The sequence below is a fragment of the Tympanuchus pallidicinctus genome, unplaced genomic scaffold, assembly GCF_026119805.1.
Source record: "Tympanuchus pallidicinctus isolate F22 unplaced genomic scaffold, pur_lepc_1.0 scaffold3, whole genome shotgun sequence".
Lineage (NCBI taxonomy): Eukaryota > Metazoa > Chordata > Aves > Galliformes > Phasianidae > Tympanuchus > Tympanuchus pallidicinctus.
Window position 1 is genome coordinate 54462597 of NW_026294747.1, and position 15502 is coordinate 54478098.

General features: G+C 44.6%; 1 protein-coding gene across 6 annotated transcripts in view; it reads left to right on the forward strand.

Annotated features, from left to right (window-relative positions):
- Positions 1-15502, forward strand: part of ARMH4 (armadillo like helical domain containing 4) — a 53438-nt gene that overhangs the window by 10108 nt on the left and 27828 nt on the right. For all 6 annotated transcript variants that reach the window (XM_052694754.1, XM_052694758.1, XM_052694759.1 and 3 more), the window contains exons 4-5: positions 998-1216; positions 11671-11922. In XM_052694754.1, coding sequence (XP_052550714.1) covers positions 998-1216; positions 11671-11922 — 471 coding nt within the window. The remainder of the gene's footprint in view (positions 1-997; positions 1217-11670; positions 11923-15502) is intronic.

Below are 15502 nucleotides of genomic sequence, written 5' to 3' on the forward strand. Positions count from 1 at the left end.
CTTTGTCCCAAGCAAAAATGAAGTAGCTATCCTAAACAAAACCACCATGTGAAACCCCCCACATCCATCCTTGCTCACAAGATGACTTTTAGCCTTAATCACTTAAGCCAGTTTCTTTTTTGGAGGGGATTACTTCTGGATAGCTGATGTTTGGCCCAAAGGAGGGGAAAAAAAGCTTATTTAGGGAAGAATGTGGGAGTGAAGGGGATTTTTCGTGTAAGAATTTTCAGAAACCACTGGAAGCCTGTCCTGACCTCTGAGTGAGGGTGAGTTCTTGCTCTTGTGTCCAGGGTTGATGTACCTCATAAGAAGTGCTTTAAGCTGTCATGTTTATCCAGCTGCTCGCTCGATGTCGCTTTGGCAAGTACACACAGGAGCCTGTTTTCTTAACAGGAGTGTAGCAAGGGCCCCCTTAGCACCTTTGTAGTAGGTGCTGCTGCAATGAAACTGCTGCTGGGCAGCACTTCTGCTAGTTCTTATATTGCAGGGCATCAAAGGAAAGAATCAATTTACACTGTATCCCTTAAAGTAAGGTTGCTCTGTACGGGGAGAAGGCTCTTCCAGCAGTTACCACTAATTAATTTGCTTCTGGGATTTAATTATAAATTCAAGGAACTCTCATCTTTGCAATAAACAACTAGATTTGTCACTTGATTCTGAGGCACTTATCTGGTGCCTCAGTGCTTTAATCTTGCAGTGAATCCTCAAAGCAGTGGAGGTAAAACTTCAGTGTTGTTCTCACTAAGGGAACCTCCAATGCTGGCTGTCCTGAAAGAGAAGTTGTCATTACAGCAGAGTCACTTAATGTAGCAAGGAGTACAAGTGTCTGATAGCTTCTTTCCTGAGCATAAGCTTTCATTAAGGAGCTCATTGTTAAATTATAGGATCATTAAGGTTGGAAGAGATTACAAAGATCAAATCCAACCCATATCCCTCAGTGCCAACTCTAATGGAATTTTTTTTAATATTGTTGTGCCAAATTTCTTGTCTTCTGCAGATCTCACAGATGTGGTCCTGGTCACTGGTGAGAACGCTGTTCCATCTCTGGATGGATTGCTGGCTACACAGTCTGGACAAACAGAAGAACCATCCAGCAAAACAATGGTCCTGGTGACTCCAGCGTCAGTGGCATCATCTGTCAGGAGAACAGCTCTTCCAGCTGTGAGGAAGATCAGTACAGCTGTAACCTATGGGTTGGATCGGCTGGAGTCAGAAGGTACCACTGTTCCCAAGCCTAAAGGGCAGGCAGCTCCCTGTGGAGAGGAGCAATTATCTTGATAATGTGGGCTTCCAATTGGTCTGTCTGGTACATGGCTAAGCATGTGTTATTGTTGATAATAAAACTGTTGGAAAACCTGTCACCTTCCAGGTGGTACAGGAAATGAGCAGTGAGGTGTTGTGGAGAATAACTGATTTCTAGTGGCTGTGGTAGGAGGCATGGGCTTTCTCCTGGGGAAGCAATAGCAGTAGCCTGGATTTGATCATCATTGGCTACTTCTGGGCATCTACTGCAGAGCCTCTACCAAACAAGCAGTCAAGAGAGCATCTTCAGACAGCCAGAGATCCCTCTGAGTGGAGAGGCTCAGCATGAGATGGCCACCTCAGTGTGCATCTCCTCAGATCTCGCTGGAATGCGTGGTGCCATACTCGTGCTCCTGTGGCAATGCTGAGGGAGGTCAAGAATGCATCCCCTTTGAGATGCTCTACTAGTTCAGTTATTCACCAAAACTCACTGATGCAAATTCACACAAGGTTTTGATGAAGTGGGTCCTTTTCTAGAGTCTATCTACAGCTCTGCCACTGGTCTCTCTGGCTCATCCATCCAACTTTCCTATAGAGAATTGCTTCGATTCTTCCTGTTGTTTCTTTCACTCTGACTTTTGTTTGCTCATCCATCCCTATTTTGTACTCCAGTGTCTGGGCCTACACCACCTGGCAGGGATTAATCTTCCTGCCTGTTTTGCTCCCCTCCCTTTATCTTGACCTTCTCCTACCTTCATATTTTACTGCAAAGGTTGGCAGTCCTCCAGGGGTGGCATGCCAGATGGTATTTTTCTTCTGATCAGAGGTGGGGTGCCACAGACAACAGCTAATCAGCATCTTTTCTCTGTGTGAAGCAATAACTTGAATTCCTGTTTAGTTTGGAGGGCAGCAAAGGCAGGGAGCCCTCCCCTCTATGTGCAGGATGCTGCAGTTCCTGCCCTTTATCAGGCTTGCTGCTGGCTTTAAAACCTGCCAGGAGTGACAGCACAAGTTCCTTACCCTGATGGATCTATAGTAGTGCAAGGGTGTGGATTCCTTGGCTCTGAGGCACAGCTCTGCAGGTGCCTGTCATCCAGGGGATGTGGTGCTCCTTGTTATGCTGTGTGTTTATGACAACTGGCACAGCGTTTGTTTGGGCTTTTTTTTTCTTTTTGTGGTCTAAAACTCTTTGGAGTAACTTAGGCTTTGTGGTGAGCCAGAACTTTCCCTGGTGTTAGGGATCACCAGTCTACACTCTGTGAAGTGGGACAAATACCACTTGAGGACAGGCTTTCTGCCTGGAGATGCTACTGCCCCAGTTAAGCACAGAGGAAGCTTTTGAGCTGCAACTGTTTACTGGTGTCTTTTTGTAGTGGCATTTAGTGTGCACCTCCACCTCACTGTGGAGTAATATTGGGAAAGCTGATGTATTTCTTCCCAAATCACAATATCTAGTGCTTACTCTCAAATATCCACATGGTAGCAGGTGCATTATGCTCAGGAGTGTTTTCCTACACAGCTACACTGAACTCTAGCCCAGAGTGCCCTGACTATATGTGGATGCAGGATCAGACATCACTGCTACAGACATAGTGAAGGTCCTGGGGAGGTCCTGGTGCTTGTTGACCAGTGGAAGAAGTGCAGGCAGCTGGGTGAGCTCAGCTGGCTCCCACAGTGCTCAGTGTAGCTTGCTACCTTGCCTTGCTGAGGGCCTGGCTCATCATTAAATATGGACCCCTGCTGTTCAGAGTTCTGTTTCTGGGGACCATCTGTACCAAACTGCCTGCAGTTCATTGCATCAGCATATTCACCTGCTTGGCTTGGATATAACTTAAAAAAAAAAAAAAAAAAAATCTCAAATTGCACAGACAAACATGAGGCGTTTTGAATAGCTTTCTAGATAGGGTTGTCCTCATCTCTACAGCCTCTGGAGAGATCAGCAGAGTAATGAGCATATTCCTGCCTGGACTATGCAGTGAGACTGGTTCTACTTGCCCTTCCTAGCTGAAGAAATCCTATAAGGGGATTATAGGATTTGAGGACAGGACACAGCTGAGGATGAGCCTTACTTGTCTGTGAGACTTAATGCTGCATTTTGTACCTGTGCCCAAAATTTCAGCATCTCTCTGGAAAGCCCTACATTGCAACTTTCTCTGGAGGACTTCAAGGATCCAAGGAGAAATTCTAGTTCAACTTATCTGTTCAGAATCATTCTGTAAGCTTCCCAGCACTTTTTGAAGTGGATCTATAAAAAGAAAACATCCAAAACTAGTCTACAACAGCATGTAAGCCCTAGGGCTGGTTCCTGTTCAGTCATCTAGGCTTATCTGAGCACTGCTGCTGGGGCTGAGCTGTTTTTGCAGGTCAGCATTCATAGGATACTTGTGGGAGATGCTTTGCCTGTTGTGTGATGTCAGGAGCAGGCCAATAGCTCTGCAAGCAGGCAACTTATAGCCTGAGCTGTATAGCTCTTGAATATGAGGTGCTCCTGATGAATCTGGCTAGCTCTCAATGTGTAGCTGATGAAGTCCTTGTTGCTATGGTGGAGGAGTAATCCTGGGATTGGAAAGGCACATTGAGGAGAAAAGGTTCAGCCAAGAACTGCGTTGAATGAGCAAATATGTAAGTACAGATACAGTCAGCCTTGATTTGCAGCTTCTCTTGGCTAATAATGATAGGACTTCACCTTGGTTCTCAAATTATAAATTGAACACAGTTGTTCACACAAGTTAGTGCTGGTGTGAGGAGTACTAGGGTTGTGTCTATTTCATGGAGCCATGCTCTGCTGGTAGTAACAAAGTGGGATGAGGTAATGGCCTTAAGCTGTGCCAGAAGAGGTTCACATTCGATATTAGGAAACACTTCTCAGAAAGAGTGGTGATGCACAGCTGCCCAGGGACTCATGAACTGTGGAGATGTGGCACTGAAGGATGTGGGCAATATTTGTGGTAGGTGGATGGCTGGACTAAGTGGTCTTCGTGAGTCTTGTCCACCATTAATGACACTATAAAAATCAGCCAGTTACAGGCTCAGGAACAGGCCATGAGCAATGGGGAGACCACTCTCATGAGCCTTGCAACATACAGCTAAGCAAAGCATAGACCTTGGGCAGCTCCACATTTTTTTTTTTTTTTTTTTGACTTGGATAAGGAAAATCAGTTGTAGGATGTTTAGATCATTTATGTCAGTGTCTGCTGGGTAGGACGGAGCACAGCACTGTTCCTGGTGAGCTGGTGCATGCCTGTGTAATGCAGTGTTCTAAGATATGGGGCTGGACTTGCCTTTGGGGTTAGCAAATCCTGTGTCCTGCAGCTGTATGGAACCTGATCACTGCATCTTGGCTTCAGATTTAACTCTATTTTGCTTCACTGATTACATTAAAGACTTCTCCAGAACATGGAGCATATCATATAGCACAAAATATATCCATGGTACTTTAATGGCACATACTTAGTCCTTGGTTTTCAGTTTTTTAATGACTCTTCAAATTCTCCTTACTTTTAAGCCATTGCAGTACAAGGCACCTTTTTTCTGATGCGAAGTTTTACTTATTTTTAAATGGAAATCAGGGCTTTGAGTTCAATTGCTGTTTGGACCCTGACTGTATGGATTAAGACCTGCTTCATTAAATCTCTGCAACCCCATTAAAAATTTAAATGAGGTTGCAGGGCTGTAAATAAGAAGGGCACTTAGCATCAGGCTAGTTAACCACACTAGGCTATAATTCTGCACCAGTTCTCTGGATATCAGCTGAATTGGCAAGGATCTGAAGATTTAAAATAAAGCACAAGCAAAATTAATTAATAATGGTTTTGGAGCACACTTCCTGTTGCTTGTAGCTCATTTCTGCTGCTGAAGTGAGAACTGCTGTCCCTGTAGTACAGATTGACCTTGATCTTCCTCTTGGAGGATGGCTGTTCACTCCTACTTCTTTGTACCAAAGAACCACATATCTAAAAAAATTCTAGCACTTCTTTCTTAGGTACCTGATCCTGATTGTCACCACTCTGCAGGCTAGGTGGCCTGGTTCAGTCTGACCCATTCTACTGTTCTGGACAGGCACCTTGAAATTTCTAGCTGTATCTGACTTGTTATTTGTCTAAAAAATATTTTAAGGTTGTAGTTTTCCCATGTTTATCTCTCAGTTGAACAAAACAGCAGTTGACAGAAACCCCCTACAGATGCTTGTTGAAAGGCAATTGGGCTCTGGGTGAAGATTTTAATGAAGCTTTTGTTTCCTAATCTGGGGATTAGCTCACCCTACAGTTGTAGTGAGGTGGGTTCAGCTAAGCAGGTACGTGGCAGTTCCTTCTGAGTGCTCTGCAAGCAGCACTTCTGAGCTGCTGCTGCCTGGGGTCTCTCAGTGCTTGTAGGGCTTGTAAGGCTTCCCCACGGCCCTTTGGGCATGGGGAGCAGGGCAGGCAATGCTGCAGAATGGTTTGGCTCTTTCAAAACCACCAAGATGACTTAGCTTCTGTATCCTGATACAGCTATTCCTGGACCTTCATGCTTTGAGTGGCATGAGGCTTTGTCTAGAGATGAGTGGGCTTGCAGTCATCTTCACCTTTGGTGTTAAGTAGGACTGGAGTTAACCTTGGTGTCCTGGAGGCTGTTGCCTGTAGTAACACTTAACCACAGTTCATGTCATCAGCAATGGATTCATGCTGGTTACACCTGTGCTTTTGTCTAGAAAGCAGCTTAAATCAGCCACTTTCTCAACCCTTGGTTTGTTATTCTTTTCCCAAATAGAGTAGCTAAACTATGTACTTCTGAAGAGAGACCCTCGGCTTTCTTTGCAATGGAAAGAGGGATTTGTGTATGGGAACTCTTTTGTAACTGGGGGAGGGGGAATACCATGTTCACAGGCCTCTTCTGTAGGAAACCATTTTGTTGAGAGAAGTAAACTCTGCATTTATCTTCTTCCATTCTATCAACTTACAGGTCGTGGTAGTTAAATCTGGACTGATTCAAATGCCCTCATTTGATAAATCACTTCTTAAAACTGTCCAGCTCAGCAGCTGCCTACTCTGGACTGGAAGAGCTGCTGTGCAGTGAACTACAGTGTTAACTTGTTACACTTTGTGCTATAATTTTTTTCTTTTTATAACTTTAAAATAGCTGTTTGCTGCTGAGCCCTTTCTCTAGCCAGGCTCAGTGTGAAAGCAATTTTGTAGTGAATGCTGCTGGAAGTGCAGCACTTGAGAATGATTGTTTCTAATCTTAATACATGAGCAGACCTGTTGTTCCTGCTGGAATACTTTTCTTTTTTTCCCCCTACAAGTGCATCAGCTCCCTTGTGTTGAGAGAGAAGCCAGGACTCGAAAAGCAAGTGTGAATCCCCTCAGATATGAGAGGAAGGTTAGGATCGGAATCCAAATCATTACCATCTTTATAGAGCCCTCTGCTGGGGAGTGCTTTCTGCAGTCTGTTTTCTGTCAAGTGGGCACTGAAAACTTTCTGCAGCTCATAAGGAAACCTCATAGTTCAGTCCTGCTGTCCTGTTTGCTCTCCTGGATGTAGCAGGGGGGAAAAAAAAAATTCAGTTTCCTCTTATCTTGAAATTTAGGTGTGCAGAGTTAGGGTTGTAGTAAAGCCTTGCTTTGTGTGATAAGAACCCATCCAACTGGTGTACTCTTCTCAGTGCTCTGTTTTCTCACCTGTGCAGCAGGCCAGTCATTGAATGCCTCTGTTCACAGCAGGATTTTGTGCAACTCAGAGCCTGGCCAGCTTCTACTCCCTTTTTAGGTGTCCCTATGCAACCCAGAAAGCTGGGCAGGGTTAGAGCCTTTCTACTCTCCTGCCAGTCATCTCCTTCCAAGCTGGGCTTTGTCACAAGTGCTAGCTCTTGGCAGCACTTTAGAAACATCAGATGGTGGCATTATCACTGATCACATGGAAACAATTGATTAATAAGTGTTCTCCTAGAAAGGTCTTTCTGTCTTGACAGCTATCTGTGATTACAAAAGCAGTGCAGAAAATGGGCTGTGTTCCCACACTACAAGTTTACTGAAAGAAGTTCTTTAGTGGAGACTTCTAAATGCATCTTCCTTTTCTGTAGTCATGCACCCCTCATTCCCAGTCTTGTCCTTAATTACTCACTTCTGTTTTCTGTGCTGTGTGCCACTGTGGTCAAGAAATGTGTGGAGGTTGTACTGAGGGGCTGGTTTAGTGGGGAATGTTGGTGATAAGTGAATGGTTGGACTGGAGGATCCTAGAGGTCTTATTCAGTGTTGGTGATCTTATGATTCTGTAAGGTCCCTTGAGTTTCCTGGTGTGTTTTGGCAAGCCAAGACTTCTTGAAAAGTAGAATTGTGCTGGATAACATCCCTGTGGGTTGCTGTCAGGTGGCTGTTAGTGTTCTGTAGTGCTCTCTTGCCCCTCTTAGTTTGTGTTCAGATAGGGCTAGGCCTACCTTGTAGCTCCCTGAAGTGGTAGCTCAGCTCTTGAGCTGCTTTGCTCAGTGCTGGCACAGGAGCAAAGGTTACATTTTTCGTGAAGTCATGGGAACTGGGCTTACTACTGGAAGCTAATTGGTACTGGCTTCTGATTGAGTGCAACTTTGGTGCTCATCAGATGCTCATAGGCATTCAATCACCACAGTGCTGAGTACTTGGTATTATCACAGCCTAAGTCTACTGTGGACTCTAATGATGCTTTGCATTACTCTAGACATCACTGGGTCCTCTGGGTCTGGAGCAAAGAACAGAGATTGAGACCTCCATGTTTTGTCTTGCAGCTTTTTACAGGGTTTTTCTTATAGTTTGTTTGAACTCACTGTGAAAGTCAAGCTGTCCCCTTCTGGTGAGCCTTGCTGTTCATAGAATAGAATATTTCTGCTGTGCACAAACTCTAGTAAATAATGTTTTAAGTCTGGTGGAGGGTGAAAACACTTAAAATCATAGAGTGGCCTGAGTTGAAAAGTATCACAATGCTCATCTAGTTTCAACCCCCCTGCTATGTGCAAGGTCACCAGCCACCAGATCAGGCTGCCCAGAGCCACATTCAGCCTGTCCTTGAACGCTCCAAGAATGGGGCATCCACAACCTCCTTAAGCAACCTGTTCCAGTGAGCATGACAGTGATGTTTAAACGCTAAGGGAAAATATCTAAAAGGCATGGGTAGCAGCCTCCTGTGCTATGGGTTTCAGCAGTGGTGCGGGTGCCCCATAGTAAAACTGAATCATTGCTCATTCTGGCAAATAATAAAGGTGGAAGCTTGCAAAAAAACTTGTCTCATGCTTCTCTTGATGCCTTCTTCTAACTTCTCAAAAACTCAATGTTTCAATGCCTGTTACAAGGTTGTCAGGTCCTTCAAAACCAAAATTGTTGACAGGTGAAGCAGGAATCTCATTTTTATGGGGATTCCTGCTGCTTAGATTGCATTGCTGTCACAGCAGGGAAGTGTTAAAATTCTCAATTTTTCTTCCTCTGTGTCAGTCAAGGCAGAACTGAGCCCATTACAGAACACAGTGCTTATTTAGTCTCTGTCAGAGGGTCAGATTTTGCATTTATCAACATGTGGAGATGAGGTAACTCTCCCATTGTCTGCTTATGCATCACCCATACTGCAGGAGGAAATAGGAATGTAATGGATGGTATTTTGCTGCTGCAATCCTGGTGTTATAGTGAAAGGAGAAGGATTTACTCTACTTAAGCCTCTTTAGGGTCACAGTGCATGTGACACGTGATGTCTAGAATTTGGTGAATGTTAAGGAAACAAGACACTGAAGAAGGTCTACAGAGCAAGATGAACTTGCAGTAGGAGTACTGTGCCAGTTCTGTCTGTTCTGGTTGGCAAAGGAGTGCCAGGTGTGCAGAAGTGCTCCTACAGCTGCTCTTCACTTGAGTGCATGATTTGAATAATGTCACACAAGTACCAGGAGAGCTATTTGCATCTCCTTATTAGAGATTAGCATGTTGGCCATGGGCTACGTTCCACTGTATGATTATCTTGCTTCCTGTGTAAGGAGAACCTTAGCTTAGCCTTGAATACTTGCAAGCATGCTCCACAAAGTAACTAACTCAGAAGGGATGCTGATGTGTTTACACATCAATCTAAATGCTGTCCACATCTGCTGGGCTTTGCAGTTTTGGTCCTTCCGCTCTCCTCTTTGGAATGGCTGTGGAGATCTCTGAAGTGCCAAGCCAGACTGGTTTAGGAGGTAAAACATCTTTTTGCAAAGAGGCTCTGATGTGACACATGAACCTGCAGCTTTTGGGGCCTGGCTGTGTGACACACAGAATGATAGGATCACTAAGGAAGGAAAAGCCCTCTGAGATCATCTAGACCAACAGTTCACCCATCCCAGTTTACCAGATCCTTGAGTGCAGTTCCACTCTTGATTACTTCTCTGGACAACATGTGTCAATTTATTACTGCTTCTTCTGAGAAGAAATGTTTTGTAATATCCAACCCAAACCTTTCCTGGTGCAGCTTAAGGCCATTTCCTGTCATCCTAGCATGCATTCTTCCCTATCTGCTGGGACCAGTGGGTGCTGTAAGCAGCTTGCCTGTGCCTGCCATCCTCCTTGTGTACCCCTGAGCTCTAACACATGTGGTCTGCATTTCTTTAGAAGCACAGTTTCCTATCTGTGACCACCAAGTGGTGCTCTGCACTGTGCCTTGCATCAAGGCAAGCTGATGGCATTTTGGGGCAGTGGGTTACAAAGCTGATTTCAGTCATGTGAATGAGCCCTTTTTTCCCCTTGGTGCAGCTGTGCTGTGAGCGCTGTGCTATCCTCATCCTCGTGCTGTGGCTGTGGGGTGATGGATGAAGCTGGGTGATTTTCAGGCATGATAAGTAGTCTTGGCACTTTCAATTCAGGTGTTCATCTTGGCTGCCTGCTGGAGTTTGGAAGTACAGAGATGGATATCTGTTTTCTCAAAGCCAGCTCCTGGCAGGTGTCTCTAATTAGCTTGCTAAAATCACAGGAGCCTTCTAAAAACCTTGTTCCAAGGTAGATTTTCAGATACAATCTGATTGCTGTTTTCTCTGACCTTTTTTTTTCACCCAGTCCATTCAGGGAAAATGTGCTCATGGTTATGTTCTCCAGAGTGCTGGCTGCTTAGCACCTTTGCTGTTTCATTTGGGAAATCTTTTGCTTACAGCTGCGTTTTGCCTCAGCAGAGGCACAAGACCTACTTTAACTTATCTTTGCAAGCTTCCTGCAGGCATTCTCCTGGTGCCATGCTCAGGTGCACAGAGGCTGTGTATTCTGTATGGAAGCATATAGTTTGATAGAGAAAATTCTTATCTTGATTTAAGATTATGGGCACGTAGTAAAATAGAATGTATTTCTAAAGCATAAAGTGAATGTAAGGGTCCAACTACGTTCCTGTAAGCTCCATTCAGTGCTCTGCATGGTATAACTGTTTGCAGGATCTTCTTTTCCAGATACTGAAAGACATGCTAGAACATGATGATGCAACTAAATTCAAAGAGCAGCTCATTTGTATGAAATGCAGGGCTAAAACTGAAAGGTGGCAAGTGCAATTGTCCTGTCTTGTGAGCTGAAAAAAACATGCTGTGTTTTAAAGCAAATCTTTGATTTGGAAGAAATTATAATGGAATCATAGAGTGGCCTGGGTTGCAAAGGGACACAATGCTCATCCAGTTCCAACCCCCTGCTGTGTGCAGGGTTGCCAACCAGCAGCCCAGGCTGCCCAGAGCCACATCCAGCCTGGCCTTGAATGCCTGCAGGGATGGGGCATCCACAGCCTCCTTGGGCAGCAGGTAACACCATGTAACAGCACAGAGAACAGCACAGCGGCTTTTCAATGTGCATTGATTTCCCTAGGCCAGTTCCATCTGTAAGGTGGATACCCAACACTGAATAGATTCCACAAAGTTCCCTAAGTTAGTCTGAGGAGCCACTGCATCCCATAGCAGAAGAGAGAAGAGTGAAGCATCATGCAATTGCTAAGGTGCAGCTTGCTTTACTTACAGCAGGTATGATGTGTACATTCCACAGGTCTCCTATCAAAGCTACTCCAATGCATTGCACCACTTTGGCTGGATCATCAAAGCACATAAATGCTGTGCTTTATCTTTTTGGCATTGAAAAGTTAACTGTTGAAAATGCAGAGCATGGCATTATTCCATAGAGGAATAATCCAAGGAAGATCTTGGGTCCTTGTAACTAAAAGCTGGGAAGAGGCACTGTGGGAAGTCCTGCTGGGTGTACACTCTGTTCTTATAGCTGCTCTTCTCTGCTGGTAGCTGTGGTCAGGAATAGGGTGGAGGCAGAAACTTGAGACAGGACTGGGTTCTTCCACATCAACCTCTCTGGGTGTCTCTCATGTCAGAAAACAGGCAGGGCTTTGTTAAGGTGGCTTTGGAAAGGGGATTATGAACTCATTGATAGGGATGTATGAACCTTCTGTTTTGTGGGACCTTTCCTGATATTGCTTTTGTGTCTTCTTGACTAGAGGCCGAGGAAGAGGAAGAGGATGAAGAGGAGGAGGAAGAAGAAGAGGAGGAAGAGGAAGATGAAGAGGACAAAGAGATAGATTCCATGGATGAAAGCATGGAGGGTGACACAGAGCTGCCAGGCTTCACACTTCCAGGCGAGACCTCCCAGGAGCCCATAGCTGGCCTGGAGAACCCTGCAGCCCAGCTGGCCGGGGTGTCCTACCAGGTTCCTGATACCATTGAGTGGGAGCAGCAGAACCAGGGTCTGGGTGAGTGAATAAACCCTTTCTTCCCTTACCCTCATGGAGGACATGTCTCCTCTTCATCGTGTATGGGACAGCCCGTTGTGCTGGGAGGTCTCAGCAGGCCTCCAACACACTTGGCTACACATGGAGCAGCTGTGTTTCTGAGAAAACCCTGGCTCCAGGAACAACTGGTCAAATTGGAATGAGTCCCAAACAATGTGTCCTGTGGCATTAGCTTGGAAGAGAAGCTCTCTGCATACTCCAGGCCTGGTCATCATTCCTGGAGCTGTGTTGTGTGTCTCAGCTGAAATTTTAATGCTGCAATCCTGGTGTCATAGTGAAAGGAGACAGAAAGGAGACAGTACAGGGAGATTTAAATGCCTTTTGCTTGAAGTATGTTGGCATACAAGTCCTGTGAGGGCACCGTTGATATTTCTTCAGGGTTGTGTTGTCCAATCTTAGGACCCTGTGGTGAAAGTAATAAACAAGACAAACCCTTAAGGCCCATGTAAAGCATTAACCAGTTTATTCCCACTACGTGTGTAGAGCCTGTGCTTTATGGCTATGTTAGTTTATTCTGCCTAGAAAGGTGAATCAGTGAGAGCTGAGCCACATCCATACAGAAAACGTGCGTGGCTCTTGATGATCTCGCTGTACAGACAGGTTCACCAACTGCAGAAACCCCAAGCCCCTTTTACATGTTGAGTCATATGAACTGTTGCTTCCCATAGATGTCTAATTTTCTCAGTGTAGTCCCATTTCCTTGGGCATTGAGCTTAAGCATTGTTAGCTTCCTTTGAAATAAATCAAAGAGCGTATTTAAAGAGCCCTGTGGGAGGGCTGCTCTCCAAGGGCAGACTGAGGTTGCATCAGGCCTGATATCTGCTGTCCCACTAACTCTTTCTTGGAAAACATTATATTGGATGATTTGCAAGTCAGATCTGTTTCACACGTCCTGTTAACTTGCCAGACTGGCAGGAGCTGTGCAAGGGAAGTAATTCTAAGTCTTTAATGACTTTCTGGTTGGCTTTGAGAAGCTGTATTAGAGAGCTACGTGACCATGCTTGGAGGAGGAACGTAGAAAACATGGGGTTGTGATAAGAGTTGCTTTGGTAGCTTTGTACTGTTATTCTACACGTTTCATTGGTGCAGGATCTTTGGTGCCTTTAAGGAAGGTACACATTTTTTGTACTCAAAACACTGTAACTACTTGCCTGGGTCAGGACTGTGTGTAGCAGGATGGATGGCTCTGCCTTTGGATCAGTCAGTCCTGGCTGAGGGGTACCAGTGCTTTGCTGTGGTCAAGAAATGCAGTGTTTGACAAACTCCAAGGTGTGTGCCCATGTAGCACGCAGGAAGAGGAGGAAGATGGCATTGATTCCTCCTCAGGGATGCAAGGGCTCCTTGCCTAGAGCAGAACCTTGTTGGAAAATGCTCCTTACAGTATTTTCTAGACAGCTTTTTCTGAACATAAGGACTCAGCTCTATTTTTGTGTTTTATATTAATATTATTTCATCCTGCAGCCTTCATCTTCTACCACCTTTCCTCTTTTTCTTGAAAAAGCTGTCTTTCCCAAAATTTCAGATATGGAATAAATCATGTGGCCAGAGACTTTTTTTTTTCTAACTCACTTATATTTTATTTATCCTTGTGCAAATTGGAAAAGCCTGCTGCGAAGCTTGTCAGGTTGGGTCAGCTGCCAAGTGCTGAGCCAGGCACCTGGAGGACAGAGTAGGTGTGAACTTCTGTGCTGTCTGTAAGTGCCTGGCTGGGTTGTGTGTCCAAATAGATCGGACTGCCTTCATTTTGGAGCTGTTGCAGTCAGGAGGGAGAAGCTGAGCTGACATTGTCTTTAAAAAATAGATGGGACTTTTGTACTGTGCTATTTTGGGGAGAAGAGAGAAGGAACAATGGGATCAGTCTTTTTTGCTTTGGATTCCCCCATCACCTGCCTTTTTCTATCAGGTAAACACACATAAAGAGTCATTTCTTCTTTCTCTGCTTAGATGACCTAAATGACCCTTTGATATTGTTTCCTTCCCCTTCTACAGTGTTCTTTAAGGGGAAGGGAAATGATCTGTTTCAGACAGAGGCACAAAGAAAACCAAGAACATGTATGAACTCATACCAAAAACCTGAGGTCGAGCAAGGAACTGAACTGAGTGTTCAGAGTGTCCTTTTTTGGGAGTGGGGAATGGGAGATGCCCTGTACGTGGCCCTGTTCTATCCTGCTTTGTGTGGTGTGTTATCAGGGGCACTCAAAAGAGAACATGAACGATGGACAACATGTGTAGCTTGTGTCAGCAGGAGGTGTGTTGTTAAGAATGAAAGAAATTCACCAAACTTGACAAGAGACCAAAAGAACTGCCCACATTGTTCTACTGGGGCATCTGGACATACCAGACTTATTGTACAGAGCTTATAAAACTTTGAATCTGCTGGACAAGTTCATGGACTCTTCGAAACCCTTTTCTTCAAAGTGCTTTCTCAACTAAATCTAGCTCTCTGAAATCCATTTCCTTTAAGTGCTTTTCTTCTAAAGCTGAAAGTAACTTGACTTTCATTTTAAGATGACTTCTTAACCACTGTACTTGCCTCATCACAGCCCTGGAGGAGGTGGATCTGCAGTTTGTCTCAATTCAGCTGGGTCAGGGCATGTTGCTCCTGCCTGTCTCAGCTCATGGTGAGTTTTGGAAATAGGAAGGGAGGTGCAGAGCTCATCCTTGGGATTCCACAAGGAGTGACTAATTTCACATTCTGTACAAACGAATTATAGTTTAGAGAGGGATGTTGTTCTGTTTAACCTGGGATATGGCACTGCAAGGGAAGACCTGAAGAAAGGTGCAAGATAAGGGCACACAAGAGGAGACAAGGCAGTGAGTTCTGCAGCTAGAACATCATGACTTTGTATACTTCAGTTTGCAGATAATCAGCTTGATAGATTGCAGCAGATCCTGCAAAGTTACTGCAGATGCTTTATTAAAGTTTCTCTAGGAGATAACTGAAAACCTATCTGAAGCAAATTGCAGAATACCCACGGTAGTCGATTTTGTCAGCCTCGTGTTTGATTCTGTCGTGATTCTCTTAAATGGAGATTAAATGTTATTTCTTCTTGATTCTCCTTACTTTTTTGGTTCAATAAGTACCAAACTTTTACAGTTGGCATTTTTCATCTTTAAAATGTTTCACGCATATCCTTCTCCTGGGGACATTTTCTGTCCTGTGGCCTTCAGAACTTTGAGATTTATCTCTAACATCCGTAGTACAGAACAGGGAGAAGTACTGGAGTAGGTACTCTCAGCTCAGTTATTACTGGGTTTACCTGTCTGATGGCTGACATGCTGAAAATCTCTGGAGAACTTGATCCACAGGCAGCTTGGCAAAGCAAAGAGACAGTTTAGATTTTTGTAGTGGTCAATGAAAAAGTGCCAGAGAAACAGAATCATTAAAATGTCAATTCTGGGAAGTCAGATGGTCCTACATTAACTCCAGCTGAGCAAAAGCAATTTATATGCTTCAGTAATGAGGCTGTCAGCTTTGCAGTCTATCAGCTGACTCTCTAACCAGCAAGATTTAGACAAAAATAAAGCTAAATGATAAAAA